Source organism: Antechinus flavipes, chromosome 1 (genome assembly GCF_016432865.1).
Source record: "Antechinus flavipes isolate AdamAnt ecotype Samford, QLD, Australia chromosome 1, AdamAnt_v2, whole genome shotgun sequence".
NCBI classification, from domain to species: Eukaryota; Metazoa; Chordata; class Mammalia; order Dasyuromorphia; family Dasyuridae; genus Antechinus; species Antechinus flavipes.
In genome coordinates this window covers 679,932,159-679,957,474 of record NC_067398.1, presented here as the reverse complement: position 1 = coordinate 679,957,474, position 25,316 = coordinate 679,932,159, and the positions used below count along the sequence as shown (strand labels likewise).

The window sequence follows — 25,316 nt, the reverse complement described above, 5'->3', positions numbered from 1 at the left end:
TCTGCCTATTGCTCCTACTCCTGCCTTTTGGGGTCAAGAGGAACAAATTCTGTTCTTCCTTGTGATCACCCTTCATGTATTTGAAGACAGCTCTCATGTCCTTTCCTAAACCTTATCTCCTCCAGGCTGGCTATCCCCAGTTTTTTTTAACCGCTCTTCATATGGCCCAGTATTCAATATCCTCATTATTTTGGCCAACAGTCTTTCTACATACTCTTATTTGTTTGTATCTCTCCTTAAAAGTGATAACCAGGCTGCCTGCCATCAAGGGGAGGGGGTGGAGGGAAAGAGGGGAAAAGTTGGAACAGAAGTGTTTGCAAGGGTCAATGTTGAAAAATTACCCATGCATATATTTTGTCAATAAAAAGCTATAATCACAATTAAAAAAAGAAAAAAAGAAAATCCTCTATTTCATTGAAAGTCCAGTTTTCCTATGAATGATTATAGTTTTGCTGGGTAGTTGATTCTTGGCTGTAACCCTAGCTCCATTGCTCTCTGAAATATCATGTTTCAAATGCTCCAATCCTTTAATGAAGAAGTTACTAAATCTTGTGTTACCTTAAAAAAAAAAGTGATACCCAGAATTGAACCTAGAACTGCAGATATGGGCTGACCAAGGCAGAGAACAGCAGAACTCTTTGTCTCCCTCACCTCCCCACACCTCTAGGAATGCACCTTGCATCAGGTTTATATCTTTGTCCTTTGTCTCCTGCAGGATAATCCTCGCCTAACAGAAGAGTTTGTGACCCATCTAGAGACAGAACTGGAGCAATCTCGAATGCGTGAAACAGAGACCCTGAGTGCCCTCCGAGAGATGCAGGACAAAGTCCTGGACATGGAGAAGGTGGGGCCTCTGAGGAAGAAGGGCGCCTTGGAACTAGCAAACAAAAATGTCAGTCTGGGGAGGAGATGGAATAGGATGGAATAAGATAGAAACTCGCCTACCCAAATAATAAGCTTCTGTGGCTTCAGAGTGAACCTCTGGATATTCCTATATTGTGCTTCCCCAATCACCACCACCTTGTTTATCATTCTGGCTTTCCTCTCCCCTGCGGTCAGTCCCCATTGTGCAAACCTTGGTAAAGGTGTTGTCTGTGGTACCTTCAAAGACATGAGCTCAGAGCTCTCCTACCAACATTTCCATGTGCCTCTCCCCCACCATTTCCTTCCTGCATCTAAGTGCAAGAAGAGGGGCCACTTGAGAGCCCTGAGAACCACTACCCAAGTAATGAGGGAGAATAAAGGAAAGGGCCAGGAGTCAGAGCTTCCGGGTATGAAGATGGAGAGGTCAGATAGCTGGGTCCTTTTCTCAGACCTGAGGCAGGGAGTTGGAACAGATGAGAGAAAACAGATGTCTGAATCCCCATCCTATGCCCAGAACTGGGGAGATGGGCTCTGGATGGAAGGCTGGTGCCCAGGTCCTAGTTCCAACTCTGAGGTGGGGGCTCAAGAGAGAAAGGCTAGATACCTGGATCTTATTTTCAGTCCTAAAGTGGAAGAATCGGGGCACATGACCCAGAAACCAAATGTCTAATTTTGCCTTCAGGCCTAGAGACCAAAGGATTTATGGTGGTTAAAGAACCATATTACCAGCTCACAGGAACAGTCTATAAGGCATTGGGACTGTCTTCCACAAAGTTATCTGAAGATCTCCAAGCACTTGTCATCAGTCATTCAACAAGCACTTATGAAACACCTACTATATTTTAGGCTCTATGTTAAATTTTGGAGATTCAAAAAAAGCAAGACATTCCCTGATCTCAGGAAATTCCTAGTCAGTTAGGGGAGATGGCATCCCAACAACTATGATCAAACAAGATATATACGGGATAAGTTAGGCTGGTCTCAGAAGGAAGCCATCAAGATTAAAAAGAATTAGAAAGAGCTTCTTGCAGAAGGAGAGACTCTAGCAAGGACTTAAAGAAAGCTACATAATCTATCCATCCAAACTCAGCCCTATTACACACAGAATCAAAGAATTTTGCTGCTTAAGATTTTATCACTCTGATCTTGTAAATCACTGAAAGTATTTTAAAGAGAAAGCTAAGGAAAAGTAAAGTCCTGGTTCCTACACAAGCCTCATCTCTAGATAGTTGTACAAAAAGAGTTTTTAAAAGTGTTCTGCATTACTGCTGGGAAGTTAGCTTGGCTTGGGAGAGAGGCGAGTGACACATTTTCCTTCCCTTCTTCTCCCCTATCCCAACTACCTATATACATACATACACAGAAACTTGTGGACACAGAAATCACATGTGTATGTCCACGGGAACATCAAAATAAGGCCAGTGCTTATGAGTCCCACCTCAAAGCCAGCCTCAGAACTACGGTCACTCTCTGTGTCCACAACATGGAGAGAGGAGAGACACCTGGGGTGTCCCTGGGCATCCTCTGACTGCAGGACAGTAATCCTGCTGTGGGGATAGGTCAGAGAGGCACTCGCTTCCAACTAAGGAGACAGAGCTCTCTTAGAAATTGCCCTGTGATGGATCAAAGCAAGTGCTGGTCTTGTCATCAGTTCTGGGTTCAGATACCACTCTGACACTCACCAGATGACTATGCAGGTTACCTTACTTGCTTCAAAGGTGTAATAAGGATAATAATCCCTCTAAGACTTTCCTCACAAGAGTATTGAGACTCTATGTGTGCCAAGTACTCTAAATACCTTAAAATGCTATATAAATGTCAGTTTGATCATTATCATTTTTATAATGGGCCAGATTGGGCTCTAAGACTACTTTTCTTTCTGTACACTTACTTCCTGAGAATTGTGCAGCAGATTTGGCACAGCTTTCATTTCAGGGTTTCCATTCAGATAGAAAAGAACTTTGCAGGGAACACACCCTCTGAGAGTGTCTTGTTTGCCTTCAGTAATCCAAGAGAATATGGTAACCACTGTTTGGAATATGCCAGCCATTCAAGAAGGCAAAGGGCAATGTGGGTCACAAAAGTTGACCCTGCTCTGCCTAGTTTGAGTAGTATTTACAACAGTAGGGCCAACTTCAAAAATTCTGTACTCCAGCCCCAGCTTCTAAGAGCATCTCATTAGAGATGTTTTCCTATTTAGCACAGACAGCAAAGAAGTAAGGAGCCAGAATTTGTGGCTCCTACCCCAGCTAGTTTCATATTGACTCCACTCTACAAAATGGAGATTTCAGAGATCAGTTCATCTTTAGACAGCCTCTATGTTAAATCAGTCCCTGTTTGCTTAGATCATTGCCTTTGATCTCCAACCCTAGTAGAGACTAAAAAGCCCTTAAGAGGTGCCCTGTTCATTTGGAAGGAAAAGCTTAGAGATATCCTACCTCCCCCTATCCTATTCCCCACCCTTATCAAAAGCTGGGGCCCTTCTCTTAGGACTCTAAAAATAGTGTTTTTGGAGTCCTGCCCACAGCCATTCGTGCAGTGATCTGATGTATGATTCTCAGTTTCAATCAGACTGATAGGTGCTGTGTCCAGATGTAGGCCTTTCTGAATGTGAGGCATATTGAGGGACCCCAGTTTGTCAGAGAGTATTTGAGAGTCAATAAAAAGTAATTTATTATTTAGTACTTATTACTTAGTAATTTATTAATGCTTTAGGGTTCCCTGCACCCAGAGATGGCTTCTGACAAAAGGGTAGAGACTAGCTGTTCCCCACTGTTATTAAGGTCTGGACAGGGAAAAAAGGATTTGATTTGTAATTTGCAAAGTAGAAGATTTAAGTTGAACATAAGAATTTCCTGTTTCTGGAGGAAACTCTTGCTGTCTAGGGTAATGGAAAGAGATTTGATACTGAAGTGAGGAGATCTTTCTAAGTCTTATTCAATCACTTGCTTATAACCTTGGGCATGTTGAGGCCTTCCTAAACCTTTTGCTTCCACCACTGAAATGCCTCATGAAGTTATTGTAGGAAAAGCACTTTGTCAACAGGCACTTATTTAGCATCTCCTAAGAATTGAGAATGCAAAGGTTGCCCTCAAGGAGCTCAGTCTAATGGTGGGGAAACAATGCACTAACAACTTTGTACATAGAAGATACAGGCAGGATAAATTGGAAGATAATCAAAAGAGAGAAGGTAATAGCATTAAGGGGATTGGGAAAGTTTCTTGTAGAGGATGGGATTGTAGCTGGAACTTCAAGTAAGTCACCAAGCAGAGATGAGGAGGAAGAGAATTCAGGCGTGGGGCCCAACTGGAGAAAATGTTTAGAGGAGATAGAGGGAGTGTCTTGCTTGAAGAGCAAAAATGAAGCCCCAGTGTGACTAGTTTATAGGGCACATGGATGGAAGTAGGGCATAAAAAGACCAGAAAGGTAGGAAGGGATCAGATTATGAAGGAGTTGTAAATACAAACTGAATTTTTGATTGAATCTAGAGGTGCTGCATAGAGCCACTGAAGCTGACTGAATAGAGAAAACATGGTCAGATCTATACACTGTAAAGCACTGTGTAAATAATATTGGTTGTGGCTCCACCTAATTGAAGAGCCTACTTTTCAGGGGAGCTCGGAAGAGTTTCATTGATCCAAGTTGTGTAGAGACTCTTATACTTGGAGGGACAATATGACTTCTCTAGAAGCTAGAGGAGTTTATGATCCCTGCATCTTCTAAGTATTTGGGAGGGGCTGAGGGGAAGGGTTAGGTATCAGATCCAGAGGGTTGCCAACAGTGGGATAAGCCCACAGACTAGCATCTTTCTAGTTACAAGGTTACAAGGTAGGAGAGATGTGGTCTTCTTTTTCTACCTCCCTCTTTATGACATCATATCTCCCTCACTGCCTCCTTCTGTCTCCTTCCCTTCATGTATCTGACTTCATTTTTCAATCTTTCATCACAGTAACTTGGACTGGAGTCTGAAAGCCTGGAAAGTGGAAGTTTTGAGTCACAAAGGGGATCTCCTCCTAGTTCTTCAGTAGTTTTGCTCTAGGAAGCCAGACTTTCCCAGAAGTCTAGAGGTCCTAGGGCTCCATTCACCAGCCTAGCTATAAGAGTGAAGAATGGAAGTCAGGAATACTATTTGTTTCCTCTAGAAAACAAGGACCAATGGGTTCTTGCTTTAGCTGGGATTAGGGAAGGTATGGTCCTGGCAGTGAAGAAGACAGGTCAAACAACTCTTTGAGAGGCCAAGTCTGGTAGTGTGGACAAGGGAACTGCTAGATCCTGCTGGATAAAATCACCTACTGCTCTCTTCAGGCCCCAGGGCCCCGAGCAAGATATGGAAGAACAAAAGGGAGGGAATGGGAGGGCAAGAGGACAGAAGCTTGATTCCCTTCACACACTCTTCCCTCTTCTGCTCTTCCTAGAGGAACAACTCACTTCCTGATGAGAACAATGTGGCCCGGCTACAGGAAGAACTGAAAGGCCTAAAACTTCGGGAGAGTGAGGCTGTGGCCTCCCTTCGGGAGCTGAAATTGCAGGTTCAGGAGCTCACAGACAGCTGGCAGGTGAATCCAGGCTTCCCTGGAGGGCTTTCCCTTTCACTCTTTGATGCACTGCACAGTCCTGGACTGGCAGTTTAAAACCAAGACTTCAAGTGCTGTCTCTGTCACTTCCTTGTGTTGTGGGCAAAACCATTTCCTCTCTTGAACTTTGGTTTTCTTGAGGCTAACAAGGCTTGCATGCTCTATTAGTCTTCTTCCAGTGCTATTCTGGAGGATGAAGGCTTCTTGAAGACTGTGCCATCTGAGCAGTCCCTTGAAGGATCTAACTAGTTAGAGAAAAAGTTGGGGGGGAGACCTGGCTGCAGATTGTGTGTCTGTTGAACCACAGAACCGCAGTGGTCATCTTGCCAGTCCTTGCATGAACAGGAATCCCTTGTACACTGTGAAACTCTAACCCCTCCAAGTAATCAGCCATCTTCCAAGCTAAGGATTCTTGGGATGGGAAGCCCATTCACCCTCACAGGATGCCTGCTTCTTGGGAGCAGGGATAATTTTGTTTTTATCTTTAAACTCCTAAAATCTCAGACAGCACCTTGTCCATAGTGGACATTTACTAAGTGTTTGCTGGATGAAAAAGTAAAACTGAGTAACAAGACAAGCAACCCTTTCACTTGTAGACAACTCTGTTAGAAAGTTTTTCCTTACATCATCTTCCTTCCATTGCTATCCGTCCTCTAGGATAAAGGAGAATACATTTAATTCCTCTTCCCTGGTGACATCCCCTTAGATAACTGCAGATCACTATTGTGTCTCCTGTATGTCTTCTCTTCTCCAAGTCAGCATCTCAATTCCTTCAACTGATCCAACAATGGCATCATCTCCAGGCCAGCCATCCTTTTAGCAGCCTCCTCTGGATGCAATTCAGCTCTTCAGTATCATAAAGCTGTGTAGCAAAGTGTGACCTGGAGGAGCAAGCCCCCTCACTGATGAGATTCTTGAGGACTGGAGCAGACAAAATAACTCACACTTATATAGTTATTTAAAGTGTGCCCTGGGCTTTGTACTAACTCTCTTGTCAGCTCTTTGGGCTGAGAGCTCCTGTAGGGAGGACCTTCAGGTTCAGCCCCCTCTATCATGCCTTCCCAAGTGTTTGTATCTCCCTGGGACCACAGTCCCAGGGCAGGGAGAAGACTCTGAGATGGGACTCTGGTCTTATTTGAAAGATGCTGATTAAGAGCCATTTCACACTCAAAAAGATGACTGGAGATTCCAGGAGGCTGATCTTCCCTTTGGAGGTCTCTTCTGGCTCTAAAACCCTTTCCTCGCTCCTGGATAGGCCCACCTCTCCCGGGGAGGGAGATGGAAGGAGTCTCCCCGGAAGCTGGCCCTTAGTGACCTACAGGATGAACTGATGACCGTCCGGCTGCGAGAGGCCCATGCTCTGGCTGAAGGGAGGGAGCTGCGGCAGCGAGTGGTGGAGCTGGAGACACAGGTCAGAGGGCCTCCCCACGATGAGGAATGGGCAAGGACCCCGTCTTCCCTGGCCTGCGCCCTCCTCTGCCCCACTACCAAGCTTAGGCCATCCGTCTGCCTCACCTCATGAACCCCACTGGGCTGTGCCAGCCCCGTACCTTGTCAGTTACAGGCCAGAGGTCACCTCGTTGTCTGGCTCTAAGCTCCCCCTGCACTGCCTGAGCCCTTAGTCACTTGCTGGTGACTTCCCTCCCCCTAGGACCAGATCCATCGAAACTTGCTGAACCGTGTAGAAGCAGAGAGTGCGGGCCTGCAGGAAAAGCTCCATTACCTGGTGGCTCAGAACAAAGGCCTGCAGACCCAACTGAGTGAGAGCAAACGCAAGCATGCTGAGGCTGAGTGTAAGGTGGGCCCCCACCCTCTAGCCCCCACCTCCAAGCTGTGCTCTGCAGCCTTTCCCCATCTTCCAGGGCTTGCTGTCCAGCTCGGGCTGCCGGGCCCCCATCCCGCCCCTCTCCCTCTCTTCCTTCCTCTTTCCCTCCCCCGAGTCAGCTCCCTGTGCTTTCCTGCTGCTTTTGCCCCTCCAGAGCAAGGAGGAGGTGATGGCAGTAAGGCTCAGGGAGGCAGACAGCATGGCTGCTGTGGCAGAGATGAGGCAGCGGATCGCAGAGCTGGAGATTCAGGTGAGGTCGCCACCCACGAGGAGAGCTTGGTGGGAGGCAAGTCTTCGTCCCCATGTTCCTCTCCTCGGTGACCTGGGAGGGGGCATGTTTTTGCCTTACAGAGAGAAGAAGGTATGATCCAGGGACAGCTCAACCACTCCGACTCCTCCCAGTACATCCGTGAGCTCAAGGATCAGATTGACGAACTCAAGGCCGAGGTGAGTCCTAGGCTGGGCCAGGCTGTGACTTCTTTAGTCGCTCCTCAGCCAGCTGGCATTCCAAGAAGGAAAATCATCCGTTCCCTCTTTGGGCACGCTGGCAGACCTTCCACCTTTATGCCAGGGCATGAGCTAGTGTGCCCAGAGAAGAGATTCCCAGGGCCCTGGACTGCCTGGCAAATTTCCCCAGTGCTGTGCTAAGAAAGGAGCAGAGTGCCATTGTAGCCCACCGGAGAACATCAGACCATCCCTGAGATGAGCCTTCCTGACACATGCTCTAGCTACCTGGGGGCACATGGCAGGACTCACATAGAGAACAGCCAGCCCAGGAGCCATGGCCTAATAGGCACGAGACTGGAGTTGTGGTCTCAGCTGATGACCACGGGTATATATGCCCTTCCTCTTTTCTTACCTTAGTTTTCCTAATCTGTAAAATGGAGTAAAAATCCCTGCTGTCCAGAAGTAGTATGAGGATCACCTGAGATAATGGAGGTGAAAGCTCTTTGGAAAGCTTAAAGGAGTCATCTTCCATCATTTATTGCTGTTGTTTCAGGAGTTTCCTACTGTCTTTAGAGCAGACACAGGATTGGGCCTACAACTGCAGAGCGAGACAGAGAAGGAAACATCTCCCAACTGTTCTCTCTCTAGATCCCTGTTCTACGAGCTGGCCTCCTACAGAGCCCCTGGTCCTGCCAAAATTAGTGCCTAAAGAGCAGGGAGAGGTGCCAGCTGTCCGAGTTAGAGGGTCCAGGCCCACAGGGAGAAAGGAGGGAAGTCGAGGAAGCAGGACTCCCAAGTATGGGCTCCCCGGCTGTGCTTGGTGTCTCAGGCCCTCTCATGGGCCCCACATCAGGGCCGGAGCTCCCTGCCCCATAACTCTTGTCTTGATCCAAGCAGAGTCTCTCACCCTGGGCAGGCTGGCAGCTGGACCGAGGCGACGCACTGCATGCTGGGACTTGTAGGCTCCCACAGGCCACCCCTCCGTATCAGAGCCCAGGGTAACTGCCCCTCCCCCAGAGCCGCCCCCCTCAGGCTCTGGTGTCTGGGTGAATCAGGGCTGGGCTAAGGTGGAAGACCTTTTCCTCGGAACCTTACCAGCCCTCTGCCTGATCCCCATTACTCCTTCCCCAGTCTGGCCCCTCGTTTTCCCTTCAAATCCAGTAACAGCCTTCTTGCTGAGGGGGCGGGGGGCCCACAGTGGCCCACTACTTCCTCCTGCTCTGTGTTCTCCACCCAAGAGCCATCTCTCCTCTCTTGGTGGCCCTGTGCCACACAGGAGGTCTTGCTCACTCCCTTTTCTGTTTCCCTTCCCAATCCCTTGTTCATCTCCTTTGTTTCCTCCATCTCATCCCCCTTGGTCCTCTTTAGCATCCCCTTTATCTCCCATCTCATCCTGGCCACAGCTTATCTTCCCCGCTAATATGGGTTTGGATCCCTCCTGTCTACCGCCTTCTCAATCTCATCTCCCTCTCCCCCATCTCCCAGGTTCGGCTACTGAAGGGCCCGCCCCCATTTGAGGACCCCTTGGCATTCGACAGCCTCCATTTGGTTCGTCATTTGGATGAGGACTCTCTGCCCTCCTCCGATGAGGAGCTCCTGGGGGTGGGGGTGGGAGTGGGGGCAGCTCTGCAGGACGCCCTGTATCCTCTCTCCCCCCGAGATGCCCGGTTCTTCCGCCGACTAGACCGCCCCGCCAAGGACAGTGAGGGCAGCACGGACAGCGAAGCTGATGAGCTGGCCCCTTCCTATGGCCAGAACCTGGGTAACTGAGGAATGACTGTCTCCTTGGCCCGCCCCATCTGGGGCCCAGACCTCTCATGTTTGGGGGGTAGGAGGGCAGGCTCTTCCCAACCTCCATTCAGCGTTCTTCCTGGAGGGGCTGTCCCCTCCCTACCAGGACGAGAGGGAGTGGGGCACATCCGGGTGTGCCTGCCCCTCCACAGAGTGCATCAGAACATCTACCTTGAGTGTTGTCTACACTGCCCTCTTCCAGGGGCACCTGTGATTCACTGTATTTAAACTCAGCTCCATTCTGTGGCTCCCTTCCCATCTCCCACCATCCTCCTTCCTTTCAGGGGCTTTCTAAGGCAGGGACTGGGAGACTCTGGGAGTCACAAGCTCCCCTCCGCCTTGGAACACTTCGGTGGTCTCTGAGTTTCTGATTGTTCCCAGTGTTATTTATTTATCTACAAAAGGGTTGTTTTGTTCTCCTCCCCCATCCCCGACTGCCCAGGACCAGAAAGCACTGCCGTTCCCTCCCAAGAGAGCAGCACAGGCACTGGGGCAAGGAGGGGCGTAGAGGACCAATGATCAGGACTGGCCTCTGTGGCAACTGCTCTCTTCTCCGCCTCCATTCCCAGGACTAGTCTGTCTTCTCCAGGGACTTGAGAGCTAAGGACACATAGACTTTCCTCTCCCACCCCATCCTTGGAGAGGTGCTTCAGATTAACCAAGTCCCCGCCTGCCAGTTCTGCACCTCCATGTTTGGGGGTTGGTGGGGGGAATTGGGGAGAGGGTGAGATTCAGCCATTAGCAAACCTGACAAAAGAATCAAGAGCAAAAGATTGCCTCCTGAGAAAAAAAAAAAAAGAGAGACCAGGTCTTGGCAGATGGGTCATGGCCATAGGACTCCCAGGGCCATGGCCTAGTGTCAAAGCAAGAACAGGATTCTCTTTTCTGTGATGTAAAAGACCACCAGCTGCCCCTGAGCTATGGCCTCCTCCTCCTGTCAGGCTGACACAAGAGGCTGGCTCACATCCTTGAAGATACAGAATGTACAAGCCCCCCAACTTCCTCTGTTTGCCAGGCCTTTTGTGGTATCTTCCCTCTGGAGCTCCTTGGCCCTGGCATGTCCAAGCTCTCCACTCCTAGCTCCTTCCTTCCCAGACCATTCCCTTGTAGCTCCTGAGGTGAGGGGGAGGGGGGAAGGGAATGAGGGGGGGGGGAGATTGGCCTTGGAATAGGAGACCAGGTTAGGGCAGGTCCCTTGTCAGTTTGGACGCTGCGCCTTCCATTAGCAGCTGCCTCTTCCTCCCTGTGCCAATTCCATTTTCTGACCATATTGTTTCTCCACCACTCCCTTCTTGCCATCAGCCAAGCCAGTACCTGGGTCAGTGCCCCTGGAGGAACAGGCCCTTTTTCTGCTAAAACCAAAGTCATCCCAGTCTGGGGAGCAAATATCTAAGGAAATGTTTAGAAGCATCTGCTAATCAGCATCTCGCCCACCCACCTGTCACCAGTCCCAGATAAGTAAGCTGCTGTGTCCGGAGGGCTGAGGAGAGTTTCTTTGGGCCACGGGTGGAAAGGAGGAATCCTCATGTGGCTCCCAAGCTGAGAGAGGAACTGCTTTAGCCACTGCTAGAGGTAGCGAAGAGCACCTTCGGACCATCCTAGTCCCAGACCCTGGAGCTCCCTCACCATCCAGAGCCTGCTCATTCCCCCCACGGAGCAGTCTTCCCCTACACTTAGCACTTTGCTTTCTAAGATTTTCCTGGTGTTTCTTTTCTTTGCCAACATTAAAGGTGCTGCCGGGCTTCCTCACAGCCAGATGGTGACCAGACCCCAGACGGAAAGGCTGAGGGGGAGGGAGGATTTTCACTCGAGTGTCTTATCCTGTTTGTCTCTCCCTGGAGTGCAGTATCAGTATTCAGCATACATCTGTGCCCCTCTAGATCCCCCATATTCACTCCAAGAGGGTTCACCAACTTCGCAGAAGCCACCTAGGAGGGGAAAGAATTTGGGCAAAGAGGAGTGGCAATGTTTCCTTGGTAGGCCCTGCCCTAGGAACCTGCTTGTAGAATTCGTGCCTGTGGCCATGGGAGGATGAAGTGCCATATTCATTGAAGAATAAGACTTCTGGTCTTCCATTTCATCCCGATTCCTCCCCTTTGGGCTCTGCTTGCTGAGTTTGGGAACTTAGGTGCCAAAATCCATGAAGTGTCTACTTAAGCTGCTCTGGGGGCATGCTCCCCTCAAACACATACTATACCCTAAGTGTTACTCTTTGTCCTTACAGGAGGATTTGCCCCAACTCTCTCCTCACACCTTGTTACTCTGGTCCTCCCCCAATCACTGAGAGCTTATGGCTCCAGGGCAGCCCACCACATTGGTGCTCCCAAAGCTATCTCCTGATCCTGACCCTATTGCCCCTGCCCCTTAGCTGATATCAGAAGCAAATAGTCTGATCTATACTTAATTCATAGGAAAGCCCCTGTGGGGCAGGTTTCCCACTCTCTTGACTCCACCCCTTTTCTCTCACACATACACAACATCCCTTCCCTCTGGCTCTGTCCCCTGTGCTGAGACCAGAAGTAGTTGAGGGTGATTGGTACTCTGCAGGTATCTGGCCTGCTCTGAAGTGTCTTGTCAGGTGTAAGTGTATGGCCTCCACCTCCCCCTCTGCCCACCACCATCCTCACACTGCCTGTACAAACCCATGTGTCTCCACACAAGGTTGGAAAGACAAATAATAAAGCATATTTACACGGTCTTAGAATTGGTGGGCAGGATGTTGGGAGTGGGGGAGGTTGGTGGAGTTTGTTGGAAGAGACTAACCTAAGCAAAGTGAGATAAAGACTGACCAGAAAGGTCTGAGCTTCATGGCTTAAAACAAGAAGCTTGGGGTTCTTTCCCTTCCTCAGTCTTTGATTTAACAACAGATAGCATGAAGGGAGCAAGAGAAACTGAGGGTTGCTTTCATTTCCCTGAAATACTAGGGAATTCTCTTTCAGGCAGAATATGGCTGTGGAGGGAGGAGTTTTTAGAAAAAGAAAAAACATCCTGAGAATTGGACACAATGTGGAAGGATTGGCATCCAAACTAAGAAAAGCTTTTCTTCACTTCATCCTAATCCCGTTGCTGGATTACTATATGGAGCTTTCATTGTAGCTTTAAATTCTGGTTTAAAAGGACTGGGAAGGGATGAGATTGGCAAGAATGAACAGAGGGTTTGTGAAACCAGATCCTTTGGAGGCTGAGGTAGATCAGTGATGATGGTTTTGGAGGGATGTGTGCGATAGGGAGATGTCTATGTTAGTGCTCTGTGTGGGTGGGTGTGAAGGAGGATGTGTGGGTGGGGTAAGGAGGGTGTATGTGAGTAGGTGTCATCATCAGTCACTAAACATGATGTCTCGGGAGAAGAGGGGAGTATAAGGCTCCCTTTCTCTCCTGAAGTAGCTTCCAGACAATTTAACTGAGTGGAGAAGACACGTGGAAAAATAAGCAGAGGAAGTTTGTAGAGTTGAGCCCACCAAGGGTAGAATGGACAGGGGAAATTCCAGGAAGAGGTAAGACCAAGTAGTTTGGGAAGAGGAGTGGAATTTTAATTGGAGAGGTGGGAAGGAAATTGCAAAACCAAAGGCAGCAGGTAAGAATCTTATGCTATCTTGGGTGATGGGGTGGAAGTAGAGTGATGGATGTGACTAGAGTCATGAAGAGCAATGTGAGATAAGGCTAGAAAGGCAAATGTGGAACATCACAGAGGACCTCATATTTTTCCTCTGGGGATAGCGAGATACTGCAGGCTTTAAAGGTGAGTGATATGGCAAGAGCTAGACTTTAGGGAGAGGGATCCAGTAGATGAAATACCGAGGGGAGAGATAGGAAAGAGACTATTTTAGAAGACTGGAGCAATAGGCCAGATAAGAGGTAAGGGAGTAAGAATCCACCTCTAATTTGTATAGGAATGAATGAACCCTTCAGATGAAAGCTGAAAGTTAAGTGTCCCTAATAAATCTGATGTCCTGGACAGGAAACAAGATTTAGGGGCATGGGTAATTCATCTGTTAGTAGGTTCAGACTTCTGAAAAGAAATAGCAATATTCTTGTAGAATGTTAAAAATATACAAAATATTACATATGTGTGTGTATATACACACATTATCATTGAATCTCCCAACCAATCTTGTGAAATAGAAAGTATTGATGTTATCCCCACTTTCTAGATAGGAAATTAAGGCTCAGGTGAAATGACTTGGCAAAGTTCATAGGTAATCTCGAGTCAAGACTTCAAATCTGGGTCTTTCCCAGTCCCACACTGAGTCTATGACATAAGTCTATGTCAGTGGATCTGATGAGAACCCTCCTCACCATCTTGTATAATTCTTATCCATGTCTTTCCTCAAGTCCTCCACAGAAGACTGTACTGGAAGCCTTCCAAGACTTAGTATGGACTTGTGATTAGGGCATCTCACAGGACTGGGGATACAGCTGTGATGAGGGGCTCAGTAACCTGAGCAACAAAGTTTTTAAACAAATGTGAGAGGAAATGTGAGAAGAAATGCCTGTATACAAACCATAAAAAGATATATGGAGTTTGTAATAGGCTTTTAAATTTGGAAGCAATACTAGAAACCATCTCAATGCCCTCATTCAACTGATGAAAACATTAGGGCCCTAAGAAGTAAAGTGACTTGCTCAGTCACACGGAAGCAGAAAAAGCATAGGTTCTCTAGGCTCTAAATCGAGTTTCCCTCCTCCCCACTATGCCATATAATGCTTTCTAAAAGGAAAAAAGATTGAGAATGAGGTCAAAATTATCTCTTAGCAAGAGACGGCAACAGATTTTAGCAACAAGCACAACCTCATAGGTATCATCGAAACTTAGGGAGCTGGTCATCCATGGATAAGCATATCTTGTCCAAAAAGAACATGGGGGTGGTGGTGCTGCAGTTTGTATATTAAGAAGGCTGTGCACAAATCTATTAATCTACACAGAGAATTAATTGGTGGGTGAAATGGGACTACAGAAACCACAAAGGGAAATGACCATGGTGGTGGTGACAAACACTGAAGATGTCAGAATTTGCCGTTAGAGGGCAGAACTGGAGTGAAAGCTGCAAAGAACGCTCTGAAAGAGGAATGGGCTGCCTCTTGTTAGAGATTGGATGACGGCTTGTAAGGGAAGTTGTAGAATAAGTTTGTGCTCATGTACGGGTTGGACTAGTTGGCCTCTGACATCTCTGCTAGCTCTGAGGTTCTGGGATTCTTATAGCAGATTCCAAAGAGTGTAGAGAAAAGGAAGGTCTGAGCCTGTGGCTGGGTTGGAATGGTCAGGACAGACTTTGTGGAGATGAGGCTAGAAGCTAGGCTTTGATGTGGAGGTAAGATTAGCTATAAAGTGTGGCAGGTAAGGGGGGACATGCATGGGTGTAGATGAGGTGACCAGGACCTTTGGGTTGAGTATCTGTCCTTTCTTTTTGTGGGGGCTTAGGGTTAACCCATATTCCCTGAGGCCCAAGAACAGAGGATGGTATGGCAGGAGCAGGGAGAAGAGGGGCTGCCTTGGCTCCTGCTCAGTTCTGATGAGGGAGATACCTGGATCGCCATTCCTTCTGGGAAGGAAATCAGTTTGCAGGAGCTCAATTAGTGTGTTCAATGGTGGTAGTAGTTGTGTGTGTGAGGAATATGGGGAGGGGCAGGTCCCCAAGATAGCCACTTTCCTTTTAGAACCTCAGAGTAAGCTGGAGCCAGTATGTTGGGGTTGGGGAGGAGGAAGAAGATGGAATGACCCTAGGCACCCTGTTGCTCCACTTTCATTAGTTCCCATCCTCCAAGGCACATCTGAATGATAGCTACCGAAGAATCCAGGCTGATCTAAACTAAAACCTCCAGAGTGGGAGGACTCAAGGGGGTTGAGGTATCGATCTTAGTCTGCTTTCTTCTACCTCCCACCTCCGGTGAGGTAGCCCTGAGATGCCTCGATCCTTCCTAGTAAGAAGCAGAAGAACCTCTGGAAGAAAAAAGGTGATTGGTAAGTATGGCCTGTCCTTTCTGAAGATCCCCAGCTCCAGAATTCTGCAGGGCTCTCATGGAAGATCTGGGTACTAGGGTGCCCAAGTTGTGGAGAGAGGGAAAGGCCATGGAGCTGAGAAAGTGAGAACAGGAGAAATGGCCAATTCAAATTAAATTTAAGAATCTTGGATGTGTTTGGGGCAAGGGTTGGGGTGGGGGTGACAGGAACCAGGACACCTTACATCAGCAGAGTCAGGGAATAGAATATCTGGTTTTCTCACAGTTCTCAAAGAATGAGTTCTTTTTGTATAGGCTTTACTCCAGGGAACCCAGCCCTCTCTGTGGGGAGGCTTGGAGGCCCATGGGCTGAGAGGCCCCTGTCCCCCAACCCTGAAGCCGGCTCCTCTCTGGGGTCCTCTGCGCAGGCAGAGGCTGACCTCTTTGGTAAGAGCTCTCCTGGGCTAGGGGAAGTGGAAGTTGGAGGCCTATGGGCTCAGGCCTCAGTTTGTGAGGGGTCACCTTCTAGGAACCTCATAGTGATTGGATTCATTTGACCTAACCCCAGGGCTCCAGGGGCCAGCTGGCCTCTCCTGGGATGGCCACTGCCCCCAGCCCCAGCCTCAGCCCCAGCCCCCGCCCCCGACAGCAGTTACTGCCCCAAACCTGCAGCCACAGCTACCGCTGCCACCACCCACAGCACAGCACCCTCATCAATTCAAGGTAACCCAGGAGGACTTAGGGGGGGTGGGGGTGGGGCGAAGGGCCAGAAGCTACTTGGCTGCTGCCCCAGCCCCATGTTCTGCCTCTAGGGTGGGATGGGACGGTATGGAGGAAGCCCAGCCTGGTCCCTCCTTCCACGGCTCCCGTCCTGCCCCCAGGAGAGACTGTTCCCCTGCGGCGTGTGCGGGAAGAGCTTCCGGCGCTCCTCCACTCTGTCCACACACCTGCTTATCCATTCGGGCACGCGGCCCCATCCCTGCCCCTTCTGCACCAAGCGCTTCCACCAGAAATCCGACATGAAGAAGCACACGTTCACCCACACCGGTGCGGCCCGGGAAGAGGAGGAGGAAAAGGGCTGGGGGGAGGGGCTGGGAGTGAGCAGCCCGGCTGCAGGACCCGCCACCGAGGGGTCTGGGGAAAACGGCAGGAGGTCTGCCCGCCCCCATCCCCTCCTACCCGGCAATAGCCCTTCCCCTCCAGGAGGGAAGTTGGAAGGGAGCCCAGCTCATTGTCAGTCTCATCTCTCCCCAGAGATATTTCGGCCAGGCCTCCTATTCATCCTCATGGCTCCTCCAGCCCCTTCATTACTCTCCATTGTCTTCATTTTCCCTACCGACTAGCCATCTGAATTCTACATCTCCCCACTAGATTCCCCATTAATATACGTCCATAACTCCCCAGTTTTGACAACTGGTTTTCACCACCATGCCTCTATAGTCCCCCTTCCTCAACCCCATGCCCCTCCATATGATCCTTGCCCAGCTCCCCCATTTACACCAAGCTCGGGGCTACCTTTCCACAGGAGAAAAGCCCCATCACTGTGGAGTATGTGGAAAATCCTTCAGCCAGAGCTCCAACCTGCTCACTCACTGTCGGCAGCATGGGGTGAGCCGGCCGTTGCCTGGGAGGCCAAAGTGCCCACCCCTGCAGGAATCCTGCCCCAAAGAGCCACCGGGCACTTCCCTGGGGGTCCTGAGCCCCAGGGAGAAGGGAGAAAACTGTCCCTAAAGCCTTGTTCTCCACCTGTTCACCAAAATCAGCAGAAGAAATTGCAGGACTTGGAGGCAGTCCCCAGATCCAAAAGTTTTGGACTGCCCAATCCCCTAAAACAGCAACTACAACCCCACTGTCTCATCTTTATTACAAACTAAAAAGGCCTTAGAAAACACACAGGCACGCCACCCACAGAAGCTAGAGGTCACAGGAGCAAACCAGCAATGGCAATCTACAACATACATACATACAATACATGGGAATCAAGAAGCTGGTCAGGCCAAGACCTTCCAGGACTCAGATGGAAGGATGTTAGGAAGCTAGAACATCATCACGACTATCCCTTTGCCTAATTCCCCCTGCTACAGAACTGCGGGTGGGAAAACAGGCAAGAGGCAGGTATCAGGCTGGGGCCTTCAGTTCAGAGGGCACAATGGTCCTTTGGATGGATGGGACAAGGGCATCTCAGTGGAAAGTCTCCACCTCCACTACAGTCCAGTCTCCCTGTGGCGAGGCAACATCATCTGGGGAGAAGCTAGTGACAGACGTGATGCTCGCCCGGGACTCATCCAGAGGTGAGAGCAGTTCTGCCCACCGGCCCAGCTCGGCATCACTTAGAGCTGGGCGGCCACCCCCAGGTCCCTGCCTGGCTCCCCCTGGTCCCTCTGCAGCCAGCAGCAGCGTCCGGCTCAGCAGCTGCTGTACTACGCTGGCCTGCAATGCTCCCAGCTGCAGCTCACCCACTCTAGCTGGCTTGGGACCTCGAGGGGCTGAAGGCATCTTCTCCACTGTCTGGTCTTCCTCTTCCCCCTGATCTTGTACGTCTCTGTGTGGGGGTCCAAATGCTGTTTCTGGAGCTTCTGCCTCATAGATTGTGGATAGACCATCAGGGGGCCCTGCCAAAGGAGACCAGGGCAGTGGTTCACCTAAGGGAGGGAAGAACAAGATTGAGACCTATCCCTTCTTCAAAGAGCTGCCCTCTTCCTCCAGCCCCTGTCCTTCTGCCCCCTGGTTGGGGTTACCTGGGACCCCATGGGTAAGTCGAGGGGTGGTGGTACAGGGGCTCCTGGTTGGGGCCCCTGGCCGGCTCCAGGCAGCAGGATGGCAGGCAGCAAGTTCAAGCTCAGGATCGGGTGGGGGCGAAGCTGGGGCCCCTATCTCAGGGCCGCTGTCATAGGCTCGAAGTTCCTCGGGCGTACTTGTGGCGCTACTGCTGTGTCCAGCAAGGTCTGGGCCACTCAGAGTACTGGAAGGGCTTCTGGACAGCTCCCCACCCAAGGCTCCCAAAGACAGGACAGACTCGGGAAGGGACAATTCCCCAGGAGGCGGATTCTGCAGGTGGGGCTGGGCCGGCAGAGGGGCGGTGACCAGCGAAGAGGATGAGGGCGGCACAAGAGGTATGGGCAGGAGAGAGGGAGGAGTTTGCACCAAAAGTATGTGTTGGGGAGAGGGAAGGGCCTGTCCAAGGGGCGTGGCCAGGGGAGAGGGAGGGGTCTGAAGAGGAGGCGTGGTTAGAGGAGAGGGAGGGGGAGGCAAGACCAGAGGAACAGAGAGAGGCTGCAAAGGGCGTGTGTCCCAAGATGGCACCTGAGAAGGCGTGGCCAGGTGCAAGGGAGGGGTCTGAAGAGGTGGGATGGCCAAGGGCGGGGAGGGCGGAACCAAGTGAAAGGATGGAGCTTGTTGAGAGTGTGTGGCTATGGGAGAGGGAAGGTCCTGCAGAGGGGGGGAGGCTGGAGAGAAGGGAGGAGCTTGAGGAGGGGGGGAGGCCAAAGGAAAAGGAGAGGACTGAAGAGGACCCAAGGGAGGAGAGGTTGAGAACAAGTGAGAAGGTGGATCTGAAGGAATGGGAGGGGTTTGTAGAGAAGGTGTGGCTAAAATGGAGAGTTTTTGAGAAGGGGCAAGGACCTGGTGAGGAGGCGTAGCTAATGACAAGGATGGATCCTGAGGTGTGGCCCGAGGGGGAATGGGTGGGGACAAGGGAGAGGGTGGAGCCTGAATAAGAGGCGTGGCCAGTAGAGAGTCAGCTCTTTGCTCTGAGGGTGTGACTAAAGGAGAGAGCGAGTTCTGCAGAGTGGAATTGGTAGGAGTGAGAGCAGCCTGGATAGAGGTGGCCAGAGAAGAGGGGGCAGCCTGTGGAGGAAGTATAGCTGGAGAGGTTGAGGTCTGAAGGGAGCATGTGGCTAAGGAAGGAGAAGGTGGGGCCTTTTGAGGGGCTGTGGTCAGAGAGGGAGGAGCCTGAGGAAGTGATGTGGCTGAGGAAGAACTGATGGCTAGAGGAAAGGGTGAATCTTGCTGGGGAGATGTAGACAGAGCGGAATTCGCTTGTAGAAGGGGTGTGGCCAAAGGAGAGGGAAGAGCTTGTTTAGGGGGTGTGGCTAAGGGAGAGGGTGGGGCCTGCTGAGGAGATGTGAACGGAAAATTGGTTTGTAGAGGGGGTGTAGACAAGGGAGAGGGAGGAGCTTGTTTAGAGGGTGTGGCTAAGGGAGAGGGTGGGGTCTGCTGAGGAGATGTGAACGGAGAATTAGTTTGTAGAGGGGGTGTGGACAAGGGAGAGGGAGGAGATTGTTTAGGGGGTGTGGCTAAGGGAGAGGGTGGAGCTTGAGTGGATGTGGCTAAAGGAGAGGATGCAATTTGCTCTGGAGATGTGGAAAGAGAATTGGTTTGTGCAGGTGTGGCTAAGGGAGAAGGAGGGGCTTGTTTAGTGGATGTGGCTAAAGGAGAAGATGGGACCTGCTGGAGAGATGTGGAAAGAGAATTCGTTTGTAGAAAGGGTGTAGCCAAGGAAAGTGGAGGAGCTTGTATGGAGGATGTGGCTAAGGGAGAGGGTAGGGCCTTTTGGGAAGATGAGGACACAGAATTGATTTGTGGAGGTGTGGCTAAGGGAGAGGGAGGAGCATGCTTAGTGGGTGTGGCTAAGGGAGGAGGGTCTTCTTTAACGAGTGTGGCTAAAGAAGAGGGAGAGACCTCCTGAGATGTGGACAGAGAGGAATTGACTTGAGGAGGGGGTATAGGCAAGGGAGAGGGAGGGGCTTGTTTAGTGGGTGTGGCTAAGGGAGAGGGAGGGGCTTGTGTAGTGGATGTGGCTATGGGAGAGGGGGAGATCTGCTGGGGAGATGTGGACAGAGAGGAATTGACTTGAGGAGGGGGTATAGGCAAGGGAGAGGGAGGGGCTTGTTTAGTGGGTGTGGCTAAGGGAGAGGGAGGGGCTTGTGTAGTGGATATGGCTATGGGAGAGGGGGAGATCTGCTGGGGAGATGTGGACAGAGAGGAATTGACTTGAGGAGGGGGTATAGGCAAGGGAGAGGGAGGGGCTTGTTTAGTGGGTGTGGCTAGGGAGAGGGAGGGGCTTGTGTAGTGGATATGGCTATGGGAGAGGGGGAGATCTGCTGGGGAGATGTGGACAGAGAGGAATTGACTTGAGGAGGGGGTATAGGCAAGGGAGAGGGAGGGGCTTGTTTAGTGGGTGTGGCTAAGGGAGAGGGAGGGGCTTGTGTAGTGGATGTGGCTATGGGAGAGGGGGAGATCTGCTGGGGAGATGTGGACAGAGAGGAATTGACTTGAGGAGGGGGAATAGGCAAGGGAGAGGGAGGGGCTTGTTTAGCGGGTGTCGCTAAGGGAGAGGGTGGGACCGCCTGGGGAGATATTGACAGAGAGGAATTGACTTGTAGAGGGGATGTGTCCAAGAGAGAAGGAAGAGCTTGTTTAGAAGATGTGGTTAGAGGGGGCGGGGCATGTTTTGTGGGTGTGACTAAAGAGGAGGGTGGGGCATGCTGGGGAGATGTGGGCGGAGAATCGTTTTGTAGAGGGGGAGTGGGCAATGAAAGGGGAGGAGCTTGTATAGGGGGTGTGGCTAGGGGTGAAGCCTGCTGGTCTTTTCTCCTAGATGGGGATGTGGAGGAAAAGGAAGGACCCTTGGATCTGAGGACTGGGCAGGTCGGGGGCGGGGCCTGAAGAGAGGGCTGGGCCCAGGAGGCAGCAGAGGCGCTGTCCAGGCGACGAGTGGGTCCAGGGAGGCGAGAAGGAAGCCCGGAAGAACCTTCACTGGACTTCCTCCTGGCTGCAGAGGCTGGGCTGGAGACAGGGTCCCCAGGGCTCCTGAGCGTTCTTCTGGGGGCTGTGGCTTTGGGCAGGGGTGAGGGCTTGGCCCTGGATTTGAGGGGAGTTCGCGGAGAGCCTGGCTCGGGTTCTGAGGTTCCAACCAACCGTGACCCAGGGAGCCCAGCCCTTGAGCTTTGTGTTCCCTGAGCTGGTCGAATGGTATCTGGAAGAAATGGGAGAGAGTAAAGACTTCCGGGAGAGTGCCTTTCCTCTCCTGCCCTTTACCTGCACCTAGTGGCAAATTAGAATGGGCTGGGGGGGGCGGGGAGGAGGAGGGCTCCTTCCCTGGTGCCCTTTCCCCATAGATCCTTTCCCTAAGTTCTCTTCACTGCTGACAGGTCGCCATCCTCTGACTCCACACCATTGCTATCCCCCATCCTCTTACCTCTCCTGGCTTCTGCTGGGGCCACAATGTTCCGTCCTGTGGAGGTGGAAGCTAGGGGTGTCTTAGACTTAGCTCCAGATGCCACCGGGGCAGAACGGACTTGCTTGGCTGGCGTGGACACTCTGGAGCTCTCAGGCCCTGGTCTTAGACGAGAGAAGAAAGCCTAGGTCATAGTTTTCTAGGGCAAGCCCCCTTCCCTGAACACAAGCTGATGTGTTGTATCCATTTGCATCTAAGGTTGTAAAATAAATGTTTCCTGTGACATGCTCACCCCTCAGAAGAGCTATACCTGGAAGGGCCTAGGAGCCTGAAAGAGACCGACCTGGGGACCCAGCATATCTGGGGAAGGGAAAGGGTCCATATATAAAATGGGACGGGTTTGGAAGAGGGGTCATATAAAGAGAGTGGGTGCCATCTCTGGAGAAGGGATCAGCCCAGAGAGAAGAAATACCAAAGAAGGGGCCAGCTGGTCTTACCTGGGGAAAGGTCATGGAGGGAAATCACCAGAGAAAGGATCACATCTAAGTATTATGTCTAGTGCTCAGTCATATCTAGAGAGGATCCATCTGGAAATGGGTCATACCCACCTGAGGAGGGACATTCTTGGGGAAGTCATACCTGGAAGCTTGGCCAGCACCTGGAGCTGGTTCTGCTTTCCTCACCAAAGGCTGCCTGGGCACTACAGGGAGAAGCTTCAGGTCAATTCAATCCTGATCTCCTCTGTCCTCCCATAACACCTTAAACATACTTTTAGAGGGGGACAGGAAGTGAATCAGGGAGGCCATCCTCTAGGACAGGGGCCTTGGAGGGCACCTCAGGAAGCTTGAGCCAGCCAATCTGTTGCCCCAAATTCCTCTCCCTTTACTATCTCTGACATTTAGAGAAGAAAAATGAAGGAACAGAAGAGGGAGGGACTATCGAGTAGAAGCAGGAGCTGAGAGTAGAGTTCAAGGTCAATGTCAGAGAGAAGGAGCAAAAGAAGCAAGGGGCAGGTTTAAGGTCGTGGGCCTTGGGGCTGGGAACCAAGAAACAAGATCTGGGGCCCCTGTACCTGTGCTAGAAACACTGTGGCCTGTCTTGCTGGTTCTTGGGGGCCCAGATAGGGCTGTGGCCACTTTGGGGACAGGCGCCACTCGTCCCGTGGGCTCCCCGGAAGGCCTCTTCACCACAGCTCTGGGTTCAGCAGCGACTCGTGGCGGCACTGCCCCTGATCTTTTAGGAGTCCCGAGAGACCCTGGCACTGTGGAGCTGGGCAGGCGGGCAGCTGGGGGGGCCCTTCCCCCAGTTTTAGCTTTAGCTCCAGTATTCATCCTGCAACAGATAGAGAATGACACATCCCAGCCTGCCTTGCAGACCTACCAGCACCTCCTCCCACTTGCCTTTTCCAGCACCCAACTGTCCAGTTCCTCATTTTCAGCCCCCCACGATCCTCACACTTCTTTTGTATTCTCTTAAGATACCTGCCTCCCCCACCAGCTGGGGACACTGTAGGCGTTTCCCAGCTCTCCTGTGTGTGTCCTATAGCAACCAGCCTCTTGACACCCAGCAGGTTCTGAGGGAATTAGATGGCAGATGGGACCCCTCCCCCTCCACTCCCCCCCACAGCTTAGAGAGAGATTAGCACCATCTTGCCTACCAACCCCCTGAAGTGCCAGGAGAATCCTGGCCACACCACCCAGGATCCAGGCACCCTGTCCCCAGCCACCCAGTGTTTCCAGAGACCCAGTCACATCCTTCTCCAATCCCACTCACAAACTAGAGATCCCTATTCCTCCTCCCCCTCCTCAATTAGTATGTGAGGGATAGAAAAGGCTTTCCCTCCCCAGTACAAATGCTATTTCTGTCTCAGTGTTCAGCCTCCACACATCCAACCCCTGAGAAGATTACGGAAACCGAGTTTCCAGCTAGGCCTGAGGAAGGGGCAAGAGATCAGGAACTCCTGGAAATTCAAACAGATGGAGAGTTTAGGGAAGGGGGAGCAGCCTTGGTCCTGTCTTCAGCTCCAGTGATGACGACTGAGTCTGGGTGTGAGGGGGGGGGAGGGGGACAAGGGAAGTATCTGTCTATTGTCCTTCCACACACACCCCAAACACACACCTTGATTCCAGACACCTGCTGGCTGAAGGAAGGGATGAAGGGGGGCTGCCATGAAGGAGTTAATGGAGACAAAGAGCCCAGCGCGACCGCCGAAGTCCCCGCCTCTCAACCCCTCCCTCTCCACCTGCTTCGCTCGCTCGGCGCCCCCCCCCCCCCCAAGCCCATCTCTCAGTCACCTTCAGCCTGGAGCAGCTGGAACACCTGGGTCCCCGTGGGAGGGCCTGACCCGGCAGTAGGGCCTGGACGACGAACCGAGGGGATTAGGGAGAAGAGGGAGGAGATCAAGGAAGGGGAGGGGGCTGGGGGCGAGGAGACCACAGGAGAGCCCCGCCCCACCCCGCCCCCTGCCCCAGCCTTGGCCCGCTAGCGAGGGGACGACGCAGGAGTGGGTAGGGCCAGTAGCCCCGGGTTAACGCGGAGGAGACTGAGGAAGAGATGGAGAAGGGGGCGTAGAGACAAGCCAAAGGAAAATGGTGGGGGGATAAAAATAATTAAAGATGGAAGAGAGAGGAGGTGACAGAAGGAAAGAGGGATGAATGGTGAAGGCGAGAGGAATTCGGAAGAAAGAATAAGATAAGCTAGAGCTGAGAGGCAGACAAACGGGGAGAAAACGCAGAGTACCAGAGAGACAGGCAGAAGGGAGACGGGATGAAAGAGGAGAGAAAGGGACAGGAGAAGAGAAGCAAAAGCAAAGACGGGGGAGGGGGGATGAATCTCTGGGGGATCTTTTTTTAAGGGGCTGTTTCCATGACAACTGCCTCCAGGAGTCCAGAAGGAGCATATGGGGAGTGGGAGGAAGGAGGATTTCCGGTGCCCCTCAAATGGCCTCCTCACCTTCGATTTCACCCCCCTCCCGCCCTAATCAATCCTATATACTATCACCCCACCCCACCCAAGTCCTCCTATCCCCCCAGCCCCATGCTACCCCTTCCCCTCACTTCAACCTACCTGGCCTCTCCAGTGCTCTAAGAAACTGACAGGCTGGGCTCTGGACAGGTTGGGGGTGGAACTAGTATTCCATTGGTCTATTTTCCTGTGGGCAGACCAATCCTCATGCTGAGTATCCCTCCACATTTGGACTCTCGAATCTGTATCTCCACCCGGAGCTGGGTAATGAGATGTTTAGTCCTGCCCAGACTCCTTGAGGGACCTAAGATCCAGGGCCTTCCTCACCAAGACTCCACCTTCTAAAAAGACAAAGGAGGGCCCTGCCCCTAAGAGAGGAAGGGACATGGGGAGAGGGGTAGGGGGGGGAGGAAGAGGGAGCGAATAGAGAGGGAGGGAGAAGACATGATTTTTTGTAAAAGAGAAGGGGAGATTGAGAGAGGGAGACCACCGTGGAGTTGAAAGCGTGTTGAATTTGCGCATGTTACAATTTAACTCTGTGAACTGGCAAGACACTTCAGCTCTCAGTTTCCACATCTTCAAAATAGAAGGACTAAGGCTCTCTAAAATCCCTTCTAATTCGAAATGTCTCTATAAACTTAGTTCTTTCAGAACTATATAAAAAAGGGCCATAAGAGAAATATGAATGCAAGATTTGTGAATGTATGTTATCCGATGTATAAAAGTCATACATAAA

At 51.2% G+C, this 25,316-nt stretch overlaps 3 protein-coding genes across 10 annotated transcripts in view; 2 read left to right on the top strand and 1 right to left on the bottom strand.

Moving 5' to 3' along the window:
- Positions 1–12,205, top strand: part of EVI5L (ecotropic viral integration site 5 like) — a 66,220-nt gene extending 54,015 nt beyond the window's left edge. For 2 of the 4 annotated variants that reach the window (XM_051972496.1, XM_051972495.1), the window contains 7 exons: positions 716–844; positions 5,280–5,420; positions 6,694–6,849; positions 7,090–7,236; positions 7,418–7,513; positions 7,615–7,710; positions 9,196–12,205. In XM_051972496.1, the coding sequence (XP_051828456.1) occupies positions 716–844; positions 5,280–5,420; positions 6,694–6,849; positions 7,090–7,236; positions 7,418–7,513; positions 7,615–7,710; positions 9,196–9,480 (1,050 nt within the window). In that variant the 3' untranslated portion in view covers positions 9,481–12,205. Of the gene's footprint in view, positions 1–715; positions 845–5,279; positions 5,421–6,693; positions 6,850–7,089; positions 7,237–7,417; positions 7,514–7,614; positions 7,711–8,607; positions 8,709–9,195 lie in introns of all 4 variants that reach the window. The other 2 variants (XM_051972498.1, XM_051972497.1) reach the window with 2 other exon arrangements.
- A 584-nt stretch (positions 12,206–12,789) lies between these two features.
- On the top strand, positions 12,790–17,198 carry LOC127545321 (zinc finger protein 628-like). The gene is made up of 5 exons (XM_051972514.1): positions 12,790–15,460; positions 15,754–15,885; positions 16,007–16,161; positions 16,320–16,485; positions 16,964–17,198. The coding sequence occupies exons 1-5, from the start codon at positions 15,403–15,405 to the stop codon at positions 17,167–17,169; spliced, it is 717 nt and encodes a 238-aa protein (XP_051828474.1). The 5' UTR covers positions 12,790–15,402; the 3' UTR covers positions 17,170–17,198.
- Positions 17,199–17,285: 87 nt separating this feature from the next.
- LOC127545315 (uncharacterized) lies at positions 17,286–24,912 on the bottom strand. 5 transcript variants are annotated; one of them, XR_007949635.1, is made up of 6 exons: positions 24,683–24,912; positions 22,689–22,948; positions 22,256–22,316; positions 21,638–21,780; positions 18,177–21,415; positions 17,286–18,080 (listed from the first exon to the last, which is right to left on the bottom strand). XR_007949635.1 is itself a non-coding variant. In XM_051972503.1 (3 exons), exons 1-3 carry the CDS (start codon positions 22,945–22,947, stop codon positions 21,567–21,569), a joined length of 534 nt encoding a protein of 177 aa, XP_051828463.1. In that variant the 5' UTR covers positions 22,948–23,890; the 3' UTR covers positions 21,422–21,566. The 5 variants fall into 5 exon arrangements, 1 of the variants encoding a protein (XP_051828463.1); XR_007949634.1 differs by lacking the exon at positions 24,683–24,912 and adding an exon at positions 23,911–24,643; XR_007949636.1 differs by lacking the exon at positions 24,683–24,912 and adding an exon at positions 23,735–23,876.
- Between the last annotated feature and the right edge of the window lie 404 nt (positions 24,913–25,316).

Excerpts from the sequence above, each read along its gene's own strand:
- LOC127545321 (XM_051972514.1), top strand. The coding sequence starts at position 15,403 with ATGCCTCGATCCTTCCTAGTAAGAAGCAGAAGAACCTCTGGAAGAAAA. Across the intron at positions 16,162-16,319 it reads AGCACCCTCATCAATTCAAG|GAGAGACTGTTCCCCTGCGG; the intron begins GTAACCCAGGAG and ends TCCTGCCCCCAG. Across the intron at positions 16,486-16,963 it reads GCACACGTTCACCCACACCG|GAGAAAAGCCCCATCACTGT; the intron begins GTGCGGCCCGGG and ends ACCTTTCCACAG.
- LOC127545315 (XM_051972503.1), bottom strand. The coding sequence starts at position 22,947 with ATGAATACTGGAGCTAAAGCTAAAACTGGGGGAAGGGCCCCCCCAGCT. Across the intron at positions 22,317-22,688 it reads CCACAGTGTTTCTAGCACAG|TGCCCAGGCAGCCTTTGGTG; the intron begins GTACAGGGGCCC and ends TTCTCCCTGTAG. Across the intron at positions 21,781-22,255 it reads GGTGCTGGCCAAGCTTCCAG|ACCAGGGCCTGAGAGCTCCA; the intron begins GTATGACTTCCC and ends CTCTCGTCTAAG.